Source organism: Macaca fascicularis, chromosome 7 (assembly GCF_037993035.2).
Source record: "Macaca fascicularis isolate 582-1 chromosome 7, T2T-MFA8v1.1".
Classification (NCBI taxonomy): Eukaryota; Metazoa; Chordata; class Mammalia; order Primates; family Cercopithecidae; genus Macaca; species Macaca fascicularis.
In genome coordinates this window covers 105,458,819-105,473,436 of record NC_088381.1, presented here as the reverse complement: position 1 = coordinate 105,473,436, position 14,618 = coordinate 105,458,819, and the positions used below count along the sequence as shown (strand labels likewise).

Here is a 14,618-nt window from a genome sequence, read left to right as displayed (position 1 = left end):
TAGAAATGACTCAGATGTTGAGATTATTAGAAAAGGACATTAAAGCAACCATTATAACTATGCTCAATGAAGTAAAGGAAAATATGCTAGAAATTAATAAGAAAATCTTGGCAGAGAAATTAAAAAAATAAAAATAGAAATTTTATACCTGAAAATACATTTTCAAAAAAAATTGATTAGGAAAATGGAGATATCAGAGAAAAGAGTAACTGAGTTTAAAGATAAATGCACAGAAATTATCCATTATAAGAAAAGAGAAAAAAGAAAGCCTGAGATACCTGTAAGGATAATACCAAAAAGCACTAACATTCAGATAATTAGTATCCCAAGGAAAAAGGAGAATGATTGCTCCACTGCACTCTAGCATCCTGAGTGACAAAGAGAGAATCTGTCTCAAAAAATAAAAAATAATTATGTTTGAGAACTTCCTAAATTTGAAGAAAGACAAATTTATAAATTCAAGAAGCTCAGTGAAACTCAACCAGAATAAATGTAAAGCAAATCATATGTAAAGTGATAAAAAACAAATTCAAAGATAAAATTCAAAAGCAGACAGAAAGAAACAACACGTTATTGACAGGAAAACAATAATTCAAAGACCATGGACTTCTCATCAGACATCCCTAAGAACAGAAGACAGGGAAACAGGATTTGTAACATGCTAAAAGATTTTTTTAACTGTAAACCCAGAGCAGGTGCAGTGGCTCATGCCTGTAATCCCAGCACTTTGGGAGGCCCAGGCAGGCAGATCTTCTGAGGTCAGGAGTTTGAGAGAAGCCTGGCCAACATGGTGAAACTCCGTCTCTACTAAAAATACAAATATTAGCTGGGCACAGTGCTGGGCACCTGTAATCCCAGTTGCTTGGGAGGCTGAAGCAAGAACACTTCTTGAACCCAGGAGGCAAAGGCTGCAGTGAGCCAAGATTGTGCCACTGTACTCCAGCCTGGGCAACACAGCAAGACTCTGTCTCAATAAATAAATAAATAAATTGATTAATTTAAACTGTCAACCAAGTATTCTATATCTAGCATGCATATTCTTTTTTAAAAGGTAAACAAAATAAAGACATATTCAGATAAAACAAAAAATCTAAGAGAATTACTCACCAGCCAATAGAAATTACAAGAAATGCTAAAGAATGGTCTTCAGGGAGAAGAGAAATGATACCAGAAGGAAATTTAAATCTTTAAAAATGAATGAAGATGAGAAATGTGTCAAATGTCTGAATAAGTACATGAAGCTATTTTTTTTCTCTTAAGTTTAAAAATAATGTATAAAAAGTATAATATTGTGTTGTGGAATGTTTATGTAAGTAGGTGCAGTACATATGACAAGAACCAAAAAGACTGGGATAGGCGTGGGCAAAAGAACTATATGGTTGTATAGTTTCTGCATTTTATGTGAACTAGTTCAATATTAACTCTAAGTAGACTTTGAAATGTTAAGGATGTGTATTGTAATTACTAGAGAAACCATTTTTAAAGTAATGCAAAGAAGTGCAACTAAAAAGCCAACAGGTAAGTAAATTGAAAACAAAAGATATTATTAAATCATAGAATATATTTTAGACTGAAAAATAATGAAAACACAACATATCAGAATGTGTGGGGTGTAGCTGAAGCAGTGTTTAGAAGGAAACTTATACCCTATATGATGAAATCAAAAAGAAGAAAGGTCTAAAATCAATAACCTAAAGTTCCACATTAAGAATCTAGGAAAAGAAGAATAACGTATACTCAAAGTAATGGAATGAAATAATAAATATAAGGATATAAATCAATCACATGGAAAACAGAAAAAGAATTGAGAAAATTAAGTCAAGAGTTGGTTCTTCTAAAATTTCAACAGAATTTAAAAACCCATCTGACTAGACTGTTTAAGAGAACAAAAATCACCAATATCAGGAATGAAAGAGAGGATTTCACTACAGAACCTAAAGATATTAAAGGACAATTTTAAAAATGTGATAAACAACACTACACCAACAACATCTAACAATTTAGACAAAATGGGCAATTCTGAAAATTACAACTTAACAAAACTAACACAAGAAACAGGAAATCTGAATAGCTCTATATTTTTAAAAAATTTTATCTGTTATCAAAAAATCTTACCACAAGGACAATTCCAGCCCTGGATGGTTCTCTCAAATATTCAAGAAAGAAATAACACCCATCTTACATACATTTATTTCAGCAAATAGAGGAGGAAGGAAAATTTATTTTATGATACCTGCATAACCATAATACTAAACCTGACAAAGGCTTTTTTGAAAGAAAGAACATTACATACTAATATTCCTTAGGAGCATATAGGCAAAAATCATTAACAAAATATTAGCAAATCAAATCCAAAAATATATTTTTGAAAAGGATAATACATTTTGACCAAATAGATTTATCCAAGGGTTGAAAAATTGATTTAAGTATCTTGATTTATTATATTTATTTGAAAATCAATATAATTCACTATATTAACAGAGTACATGAAAACAATATGATTATTTTGGTAGTGAAAAAATATTTGAAATAATTCAACAACCATTCAGGATAAAAATAAATTAGTAGCTTTAGGCAAACTATGAATCACAGGGAATGTCCTCAATCTAATTAAGAAAATCTACAAAAACTTTACAGCTAACATTATATTTATGCTTTCCTCCTAAAGTTGGAAACAAGGAAAAAATATCTCACTCTTTTCATGCATATCCAACATCATACTGAAGGTCTTAGCCATTGCAATATGGCAAGATAAAGAAATAAAAGTAATAAAGATTGAAAAGGAAAAGGTTAAAGTGCCCCTATTTGCAGATGACATAATTTTTAGGGTAAAAATCCTGAGGAATCTACAAAAATCTATATGTCCTAATGAGTGAAAATATAAAGGTTGCACAATACACAGTTAGCAACATACAAAATCAGTTCCATGTTTATATAGTAGCAGCAAACAACTGGAAAATATTTTTTAAATTCCACTTACACTAGTGCCTCCACAAAACATAACATTTAGGAATTAATGTAACAAAAAATGTCCAAAATCTCTACACTGAAAATTACAAAACATTATTTACAGAAATTAAAGATCTACATAAATGAAGACATACCAGGTCCATAGATTGGAAGACTCAATATTCTTAAAATCACAATTCTTCCAAATAGATCTATAAAGTCAATGCAATCCCAATAAAAAATACAGCAGGTTTTTAAATAGAAATTACTAGCTGAATCTAAAATGTATACATAAATTCAAATGACTTAAAATCACCAATGTGATTTTTAAAAAGAAGAGGCTGGAGGACTTGCACTATCCAATTTCAAAACCTACTACAGTAAGCTACAGTAATTAAGGAAAAGGTCATGGCAAATCATTATGCCAAGTAAGGAAGCCAGACACAAATGGGCATATACTGTATGCTTTCTTGCATATAAAATTCTAGAAAATACAACCTATTCTATAGTGTCACACAGCAGATATGTGACTGGTTGCAGGGTGTGGGCTAAAAGCAGGGATGAAGAGCAAAGAGGGCAGAAGAATAAAAAGGTTCAGTTATATTGATTGCAGGAAATGTTTCAAAGGTGTATGCATCTGTCAAAACTCATCAAATTGTATGCCTGTACCTTGTATATTGTACAATTGTTCATTTGTGCAGTTTACTGAATATAAATTATGCCTCTATAAAGTTGTAGATACGAAAAAAGCAATTTGTTCAACTTTGAGATTTGCATGTTAAAAACAAAAAAACAAAACAAAACAAAAAAACTATTGATCTCCTTTAAATTTCTGCAACAGTAGTTTGCAACAGTTCCATTGTGGATCTGTGGGCTTCAATGCCAACAATCCTGGCATTAAGCCCACAGTGTCTCACCGTCCATCAAGGAGTTAGAGCCAAGCTCAGGCAACTGCTCTCTATTCTGAAACTGCATACATTGACCCTAGTGAGAGCAGTCACCTAATGGTGGCTAAGGTTTACTCAAAACAAGCTGCCCTGTAAAGGAACAGCAGAGGTCAGGTAGATGGAAATTAAAGTACCTCCACTGTGACCTTTCACCTCCCGAAGTCTCTTTGAATCCCCCTCTTTCTCCTTCCTAGCCTCTTTTTCTCCTGTCCCCACAGCCCGGTCTGGCGTCGTACACCTACCTCTCCATTCCACCAGGTTCTCAATCCTCCCAGCTCCTCTTCAACCCGTGGTCATTCTCCCACGAAAGGCAGCCCAAACTCCAGCCCCAGTGCCCCAGCCCCTTCTACCCTGATTTCTGCCGGGGTGAACCTGCCACAACGAAATAGCCACGCGGAACAGAGTGGACAACCACTCCGCCCAAACAACGCACCTCTCCTTCGCAAAGCGCCCACACGAAGTCACCGCGCCCCAGGCCGCGTCCTCCTCTCACCCGGCCTCGATGGCGCCTCCGCTCCCATTCAGGTGGCGGTGAGATTGGCCCCGCCGCTCGGCCTGTGTGCAACAGGCCCTTCCGGTGCCGAGGGGCCGGGTGGGCTCGACTGGCTGGGTGGGCTCGACTGGCTCCACGGAAGAAAGGACGCGTTCCGTCGCCCAGCAACTAGCCGCGCGCCCTCCCCGGCCCCGCCTCTCCCGCGCCTCAGCCCTGTAGGAGCCTCCAGCACCGTGGCGCCTGCCTCAAGTGCACCCGCCTTGCGGGACCCGCTCCAGGGCAACCTCGGACTTGGACCCCAAACCCAGGCCTCACTTCTCCGGGCGCTAAAAGACACTGCTCCGGAAGAGCCTCCTGGACTGAAGCCGCCTGGATTGGCAGCTTTTACGGAACTTAACCAACTGCTTACTTAACACTCTTGCTCTTTCTACGTTTAAAAGAATAATACTGGACCCCGAGACTTAAACCTTCAGCTTTGGGGAGCAACACAGATGAATGTCTCACAAACATAATGTTGAGCGAAGAAGCCGGACACGGAGGGGTACATACTGTATGATTTCAGCACACAAAGTTCAAAAACTGTGGTGCTTATGAACGTAGGCTCAGCTGGTATATTACAAATAAACAGAAGAAAGTAATAACCATAGAAGTCCAGAGAGTAGCCATCTTGGGAGTGGGACGGTGATGGTAAGTGGGCAGGCAGTACCAGGGCAGTCGGGATGCTAGCAACATTCTACTTTTAACCTTGGTGATGGCTTCTCAGATTTTCTCTTTGTGATAAACCATTGTTTTCTATTGTGTTCATTTTCTTGTGTAATATCTCACCATTTTTTAACAGCTCAAAAAGAAAAAGAAAAACCAATTAGATAATATAGTGTAGATGAATGTGCTTTGCTCAGTACACTTAGCAGAACCGCACATGTTTATTTTCTGTTCCTCTGTACCAACCCTTCTCTCCAAATTCAGGCAACTAAAAAATGATGTGGGAGAATGGCAGATAAAATGTACTGGAGTTTGTTGTCATGAAGAGTCAAAATAAGAAATAAACGTTCTAGAGATCCTCCGTAAGATCTGTCCTGGAAGAGGGCAACGTGTTTCCCGGAAGTCCAAGATGAAAGTCTTGTGCTGCACAGTTCCCTAGAGAGGGGCCTCTGAACAGCCTTGCTTTGGAGACTGATGCATCCTCAGGCCTCCAGAAGGAAGCTCCTGCTCTAGAGACAGACAAAGCCAGGGTGGGACACACAGCTTTACCATGTGGGCCAGTTGCTTTTCCTCTCTGGGTTTCTGCATGTTCGTCTATAAAATGGAGATCATAATCCAACCTCTAAGGTCTGTTATTTCACTCCCTAACACAATGTGTTCAAAAATGGTTGCTGAATGCTGTCAAGATGAGAAGCATTCTACAGAAGAAGATCTGCCAACCCTGCGATGTTACTGCATTTACATCACATCTCACTGCCCTGTGAGCACTCTGCATGGGCAGCCCCTTCAGGCCAGGAGTAAATTACTTTTCCCTCCTAATCAAAATAATAAGCAAGCAGCCAAAGTGCTTGTGAAGTGACTAATTGTTCATGGTACTATCGCAAAAGATGCACAAAAATAATATACATGCCATGTTCCTAAATTGAAAAAATATTCAAATTAATATAACCTTGAAATATGTCTATCATATAGTCAGGAAACAATTTAAATGACAAATAAATATTGTTCATTAACACTTTATGTAATCAAAAAACAGTAACTAAGGACACAGGTATCCATGTCATAGGATAATACAATCCATGAGCTAGGTAGTATTATCATCTTCATTGTACAGATAAGAGATTATACAAAGAGATTAAGGAATTCACCTGAGGTCCCCTAGCTAGTAATCCTGTGCTAGGAATCTCTGTTCTAGGTCTAGTTGATTGATTGATTGATTGATTGATTGAGACAGGGTCTCACTCTGTCACCCAGGCTGGTGGGCAGTGGGGCAAACACGGCTCACTGCCGCCTTCCCAGGCTCAAGCAATCCTCCTGCCTCAGTCTCCCAAGTAGCTGGAACTACAGGAGTGTACCAGGATGCCCAGCTAATTTTATATATATTAGAGACAGGGGTCTCTACGCTGCCCAGAGCTGAGCTTTTGGGCTCAAGGAATCCTCTCACCTCTGCCTCCCAAAGTGCCTGGTGTTACAGGCAGGAGCCACTGTGCCTGGCAGATCTAGTTTCATTTTAAAAAGGTGAGAGTGGGAGACAGAAGAAGTGGGAGGAGGAGGAGTTAGTTATTGAGTTAAAGGTATTTCAAACTTGTTGATGTTGTAATGACTTCATATGGAAATGTTAACACTTCTAGTACCATCTTAAAGAGAGGGCAATTAGACTCAAAAGAGCAGCATAAAATCATTCAATAGTCATTGAAACACTATGATTTCCTCTAACTTTTGCCACTTTCCAACCACCACCTACCAGTCCCCTTGCCACCCAGCTTTGAAACCCCCTGTAGTTCACTACAGCATTAATGAAAGTATGGCCAGTGTGACTTTCCAGCTCCCACACCTTTGATGTATCACCACAGAACAAAGTCCAAACACAGTTCTCCAAAGAGAATTTGAGTCTCCTCACAATTAGGGCCCACCTAAAGGTTTATATACTTGGGAAATAAATACTAAAATCATGTCTTTACTTCATATTGTGCACAAAATAAGTTCCAACTGGATGAAAGATTTTGATTTTGTGCAGATAAGGCTTGTAAGCACTGGTGGCCCACACCTGTAATTCTAGCACTTTGGAAGCCCAAGGCCAGTAAAATCACTTGAGACCAGGAGTTCAAGACCAGCCTGTGCAACATGGTGAAACCCTGTCTCACCTGGCAAAAAAATTAGCCAGGTATGGTGGCATGAACCTATAGTCTCATTTACTTGGGAGGCTGGGGTAGGAGGATTGCTTAGGCCCAGGAAGTCCAGGCTGCAGTGAGCCAGGATCTTACCACTGGACTCCACTCTCGGTGCCACAGCAAGATCCTGTCTCAAACAACAACAACAACAACAAAAACTTGTAAGCACTAAACCATAAAAGGCAGAAACTATAAATAAAAATACCGATTTTTGAAACACCTGCATTATGCATTAAAAAATAAAATTAAAATGCAAATAAAAACCTAGTAAAAATGTTACTACACTTATAGCAGACATGGGACCAGTATTCTGTGGATGCGAAGTAGCCACTCCAAATTTTCAATTGGCTAATGAAGGTGTGAATGACAGTTCCCAAAAGAAGAAATATTATGGCCAATAGAACTATAAGAATATTCAACTCAACTAATCTCATAAATACAAATTAAAACAATGTTTTGCAGTTTTCATCAATCAAATTACAAAGTTAGTAATAGAGTGTGTGCATGGGAATGAGGAAACAGCATTACTCACAGATTTCTGAGGGCATCCTGCTAGATGTCATATAGCAAAATGTCTCAAAAGGCTTAAATATACCATTCTGAGCAACATAACAAGACTCCACCTCTACAAGAAAATTTTAATAATTAGCTGGGCATGGTGGCACACACCTGTAGTCCTAGCTACTTTGGGGCTGAGGTGGAAGGATTGTTGGAGCCCAGGAGTCCAAGGCTGCAGTGAGCTATGACTGCACCAATGCACTCCAGCCTGGGAAACAGAGCAGGACCCTGTCTCAAAAAAAGAAAAAGAAAAAAAAAGACTAAATACTTGCATGTATTTTAACCCAGAAATTCCACTTTTATGAACTTTTCCTACATAGAAGTATGCAAAATTTTCAAATAATAATATTGGAACATTGTTTTAATCTTTGGAAGGCAGAATCTTGTCTTCAGTTTAGTGTCTTTAGTATCTAGCACAATGTTGGCACATAGAATTCTCATTGATGGTCACACCTAAATAATGTCACTGGTTTAGCACTAGTCAAGACTGAGTTGTTGCCAGACACAGACCTGTAAAGGACTGAGCTCTAGACTTAATATTCTAGAGATGAGGAGCCAAAGATGCTGAGGCCTTGGGGAACACACAAGGACATTTCCCATGAGCCCCTCGGTCACTGGACCTAGTTTAGCATCTGCTTCTATTAACACAACTCATCACTAGCAAAAGTCTCAGTCCTTGATTTATAGCAAAGCTCAGTTCACTGAAGGCCAAAAAAACTTGATACTATCAATATTTTATTTTAGCATCAGTTACTTTAACGATTATGTCAAATGCAAATCAGCAAATTAAAATGGCAAATATAATGCAAATAAACTCAGAGTGTGCTTTCCTGCTAGACCCATAGGCAGGCTTTCCTGTAGAAACCAGCCACCACAGAAATCCTGGAGCCTTCATGGCTGTACTCCAAGATGGTGACATGGAAGGAGTAGAGCCTTTTGATGAGTTACAGGATGAGGATGAACTGGAAAGAACTGAAGACACCATACCTCACTTCTACGAATCCTTGTTCCTCTCCTCATCAGTCAAGGCCCCAAGGAAAACAGATGGTACACTCGAAAGGGTTTTCCTGGGGGAAAAAATTTGAAGGTGGGATTAAAGGGAATTAACAAGAGAAAATGAGTCACTCAAGGTCTAGCAATATTAGGAAGGTATTAATACTTTTGATCTGAAGGGGCAAGGGGGGAAAAGGAGGTGTTAACAGAGCCTGGTGAGAGCTGAAGCTGTGGAAGATGAGCTGCTGATGGGACTGTAGAGACAGAGACGGGAAGTAAAGGTCAAAACCACAGTGAGGCAGGGAGAAAGCAGGAGGCCTAAGTACTCCTACCACTCTGCCCTCCTGCCCTTCAGTCCTGCACCGTTGTCCTCCATTGGTCAAACCCATTTGTAAGTCCAAAGGCAAGGAAGACTAAGTAGTGTGGTCCATAGAGAACTAGGCAAAACGGGGAGCTGGAGAGTATAACAGAGAATAACCAGCAGAGTCCCCTACCAAAAGTTGCCTGTACTGCCACTGATCCACAGAAATAAACATATTGAGACAGCTTCCATTGCCTTAGGGCCTTCTCTGGCATTGATTACCTCCAGCCTTCTTCAAGCACCTACGCACCCCACCTTCCCCATGGTAACCTAATTAACATCTGCCAGGCTTCCCTCCAGATCCCAAACTTGAATGGGGTTCTAACATCTAAGCTTATGGAGTTCAGGAATGGACCCCTGGGAAGTCAGCTACCACTCTTCCTTGGAGCACCTTGGAAGTCTGTCACTGGGGAATGACCTCGGGATTCTTAAGGCAGGATAAAAATAGCAAACACTGAGCAGAAAGAAAAAAAAAAAAAAACCTGTGAAGAAAACTATCCATTTGAAAAAGAAAAGATACAAATAACAGTAATGAGCCTGGTCCAAAGCAGGTGTACTTGGCCAGGAATTAAGGATTTATTTTTCTTGGAGGTAGTGGCTGATGTTTAGCATTCCATTTACACGTTACATCTCCAAAGGGCTTTGCTTAGATGTTCTCCAGCTATGGTAATACACTAGAGATTTTGCTGAGTTTTAGGTCAGAGCCATTCCTTTTCTGAAGGTAAATATGTAAGACTGTTGTATGTGCTTTGTAGCCTAAACATTGAACTTAGAGAACCAATGCCTGGTTTACGCTTAGAAAAACTAACAGCTCTCCCAAGTAAGCTGTAAAAACAGAAGCTGCATTTAGCCAGAGATCACTGCCTGAGACTTCTGTGTATGATCCCACTTCCCCCATACTCACTCACCCACATACCAATCCAAGAAAAATTAATAAGCTTTGAAGATGTGTTGTTTTTCTGTTTTCCAGTGAAGGAAATATTTTATTTTATTCACCTGGATTCTGATTACTGAGTGAAGCAGAATTCAGAAACCTACTGAAGCTGGTATGCAGGACCTTCTTAGCCCATCCAAACTCTGTCTAAAATTTGTGGGACGTTTCTCATGAAAGAGTCCTGGATCCACAACTGAACTGCAGCCCTTCCAAACTTCGTCAGTAGGAGGGTTTAATCAATTTCTGGTCTTCACTTGAGCAGACATACCTATATCTGAGCAGACAAATCACTGAAACCCCTCTGTGATTTGGTCTTTTCACAGACTATATTGTCTGTCTTAATTAAACTTTAGCATCCCACTAAGCTTTCTTGCACATGCGAGGTAACATTTAAGTCTTTAATATTTGAAGCATACACCGTAAGCCCAGCATGCTCGCTTCATTTCAGATGGACTTCAACTCCCAGGAAAAAAGTTTTAGGGAATTTAAATCAAATAATTTTTGAAGAGAGCAACTAAAGCTTCCTTGATGTAATGATGTCTTGAGTTTTCAGGATTTTAGAAAATGTCTAAGTATACTTCTCTAAATGAGTTATAAGTGGTCCTAACTGTCCATGAGAAGGGCAGAGGAGGAAGGAGAAAGTGTCTAAGTGAAATCAAGAGTCTTGCTTTCTCATCTCAGTTCTCCCCAAGTTCAGGTGCTGAGGATGGATTGACCTCTCAGAAGCCCAGACTTCATTTTCTTCCTCTTCCTCATCTCCCCTCTCCTTCCTGGGTGCCTCCTAGATCCAAACCACAACCCGTGTTTGCCTGAGGTACACATAGCCAGGGTGATGATCGGGGTCTCTGAGAGAGGCATGCCCAGACACCCAATGCCTACAAGTCCAGCTGGTAAATTCAGGCGGGCTCCGACGATACTCTCAGGAGCCCAGGAAAGGCACAGGCAGACTCTTGGGGAGGCATCTTCCCTCTCTCGCCTAGGGGGAGGAATGGACAATGTGTTCTGCTACCCCAGTTGGGTTCAGCAGGACCTAAAGGGTAGGAGGTTCAAGACTTCTCATCTCCTCTCCCCTTGAACCACCTTCCCCCAGAAGGTCCTTAATGTGAGCTTGATGCTGTCTCTGGATCTCCTTCAGATGGTGCTTTTCCTTTGTCATCCATCACTGACTGAGTGAAGAGTGGCTCCGCCAGTCAAGGAAATTAGGAAATTCCCAGCAGGGTCCTGGTGGACACTGAGACTCCGCCCCCCGGCGGTCCAGTTCCCATGGGAGAGCTCCCTCCTCCTCCTAGACTGTAGCTTGGAGGAACTGCAACAATGCAGAGAAGGAATGGTGACAACATACAAAAGATCTAGAAGGCGAAGCACAGGAGGCACACCTGGTCAGCAGCACCTGCCACTACATGTCCCAGCATCCAGCACCACCCAGGCTCCCAGAATTCTGTGAAGGCTCTTTTTGTTACCACTTATTGCATACTCAATCTACACTCAACTGGTATGAGGTGGGTACTCCCACGCCCATTTTACAGTTGGGAAAACTGAGGCTCAGGGAGAGCTAGTCCCCTGCAGTATCTGGATTGGAATCTAGGTCTGATTCCAAGCTGGAATTGCATTGAACATGTCCAACTGCACTGTCGATTGCAAGGAATACGCCCCAATGGAGTTTGTCTAATGAGAAAAAGTCTCAGAGATCTTCAGCCTCAGAAACGAGTGGCCTGAGCCTGCCAGCCCTAGGGAGAGGAGTGTGCAGAGTGCTGAGACTTCGCCTCCCTGAGGAGGCTTTGCCTGGGCTTGGAAATTGGGAGGACAGGTTGGTCTTTCTCTTCTGCTGCTGCTGTCTTTGGAGATGACAGGCAGTGAAACAGAGGAAAGCTTTTGCCCTAAATTTACCATAAAACATACACCACAAACCTGGATATTCAGCAAAAAGGAAGGAAATGTTTGCGGTATCAATTATCCCAGAGCCTTCCTCCCCTCCGGGAAAGTCGCTTCACCACTTCTGGAGCTGAGCCACCCACCACCACAATCACCATAGCGGTTTCCTTCTTAGGTTCACACAGGTTCCTCATTTCTCTGGGTGAGGTCTTCAGGGCTGACTCTCATGTCAGCCACTACTCCAGACTTTGTTCCTACAACTGACGATTGCCAGAATCCGGCATCGGGTCCAAGCTCCTCACTTGGGAAAAGAGGAAACGGCGGCATAGAGGGCCTGGCTGGGTTCCCTAACATATTAGAAGTTGGCAGCACTGCTGCCAATGTCAGAACCATGCTGCCCCACCCTAATCTTAACACCGGGTCCGCATCTCCACACAGCTTCTGTAGTCTTCACTTCCTCTCTCTCTCTGTCATCTCTTGGGATGGTGGTTTATTCCCATCCAGCACCTGCAGGAATTTGTGAAGCTCCTGCTCCAGTGTAAACTGACCTTTAACCCCAGCACCGGGATTTATTTATTGAAACCACTTTTCTTGGCGGGGGTGTAGGGGGAGGGTCATGAGGAGGTCAGTGGAGATCAGCAATTCACAATGGAAGGTATTTTGGCGGGAGGCGGCCAGTGGCGCGAGAAGAGTGGGATCCACGCCACCAACTGCATTCTCGAAAGCATTTGAAAGAAAACAAATCTACACCAGATCTGCTAAAACTCGAAACCTGAGTCTCTAAGGTGGGTGAGGCTTGATCCAAGTTCCGACCACCTCCCCCTGACCGAGGTGACAGAGGTCTGGGTAAGCTGTAGCTTGGAGAAGAGGACCTGAAAGCAGGAAGGTTGGGGTGCAGATCCTCCGCCGCATCGGAGCCACGGCTGAACCCCACATCCACCCGGTGGGAGAGTGGGGGTGGGAGGAACATCGAGGACACCAGATGCGGCCGGAGGACCGCACAGCCTTGTGGCTTCTCGAGTGATAGCAGCCCAGAAGAGGAGGTAGGCATGTTTACTCTTGTAACGTCTCTCCCAACTCCTGCATTTTATTTCGGGGCAATTAAAATTTAAGGATGAAAAAATGACAGAAGGGGTCTCCAGTTATTACATTTCCACAACACTGCAGATTCTGAGATTGGTGATCCTTTAAGGAAATCGTTACATTACACATGGAAAGTGTGTAGAATAAAATACTTTGTATCTTAGGTAGAATAAAACACTCTATATCTTATGATACAAGACAGAGAGGCAATTAAGGTCAATGCCTGGTAGTTTCAAGTGCGCTGTCTCCGCCGCGGCCAGCGAAGAGGCAGGCACCGAGGAAGATCACCTCTGTGACGCTCGGTGCGAAAACCCGCCCCGCAGGCGCGCAGAGCCCCAGGCGCCCCCCACAGCAGGGGCCGGAACGAACACTCAGCGCGCTCTAAGCCGGGCGCGCAGGCTCGGACTAATAAAGAGCTCTAGTGCAAGGCTTTTCCTTCTCACAACGTGGGCTCGGCTTTATTTGTTTGCCAATTTAAACATATTATTTAAACACCGATGTTTCCTTTCCAGCTCCTGGTGAAAAGTGTTGCCTGACGGAAAATTCATGGGGTTCTTTAACTTCTAGTCAATATCTGCTATTGACAGGTGTGGCTGTTGCATTTTCACAGCGAGGAAAAGTGAAATATTTGACTTTGGGTCACACGATGACTGTCCTATATGGGCAAAGCGAGGAACTGATTCCGCCCATGTCCAGGTGCCCAGGAAAGGGAGCATTTATTTGTTATGCCACCCGATAATACTGGTTAAAATGAGGCGTGGTTGACAGGGGAAGAGCCAGACCCAACGGGTTTGGAAGCTCAATGTTCTCAGATGTCTGAGACCCTGTCGGCTGTGCCAGAGCATCTTTCCCATCCAATTCTTCACTCAGTCCATCGGCCCATTCATTCCACAAAACCTTTGTTTTTTTTCCTAGTGCACCTGAATCAAGTCCCTCAGATCCTCTCACTTGGGGACTTTGGATGTGGTGGATATGGTGTCTAGACTCATGAATTCTTCCCTGACTGAAGCTAACCTGGCCAGTCTCAGGGATGGGCTAGTCAGTTGACTGACTCAACAAATCTTTATTGAAAGTCTACTATGCTACAGGCTTTGCTCTGGCAGCAGGAACCACAGCAGTGTCTGCCCTCAAGGAGCTACTAGACCAGTAAGGGAGAGAAAAAATGAAAAAGAAACAAATAGAATTTGCTGTTGGTGTGTGATAAAAACATAGCAAGGCATCCAGAGCAAGGTGTGAACCTTAGGAGGGCAGGGCTCAGTTGTTTGTGAAAGGCTGAAATGTTTTAACAGGAACTCCAGGAGGTTGCTCTGGACTTCCACCACAGGTAGTGTCCAGTGGTAGCTGCTGCATTTGTTTAGTTTGATCCATGATTCTGGTAGGCATCCAAAATTACAACATTCAGAAAGTAATCAGAGTTCCTGAAAATCTTGCTAGTAACCCAGCAAAAGCAAATGCTGCCAAGGAGGCTGCTTCATAGCGCTTAGTTTAGAAGCAAACTCACTGCAAGGTAAGCTAAGCAGTAGTTTTGCTCTGTGGTCCACAGAACAAGAAAAAT

At 42.1% G+C, this 14,618-nt stretch overlaps 1 protein-coding gene across 2 annotated transcripts in view; it reads right to left on the bottom strand.

Moving 5' to 3' along the window:
• The window catches only part of TTC6 (tetratricopeptide repeat domain 6), a 217,927-nt gene that overhangs the window by 197,991 nt on the left and 5,318 nt on the right, over positions 1 to 14,618 (bottom strand). Inside the window, exon 2 of one of the 2 annotated variants that reach the window (XM_005561122.4) lies at positions 8,808 to 8,887. The exons of the other annotated variant lie outside the window; for it this stretch is intronic. Within the exon in view, the coding sequence (XP_005561179.3) occupies positions 8,808 to 8,840 (33 nt within the window). The 5' untranslated portion in view covers positions 8,841 to 8,887. The remainder of the gene's footprint in view (positions 1 to 8,807; positions 8,888 to 14,618) is intronic. 2 annotated transcript variants of the gene reach the window in all.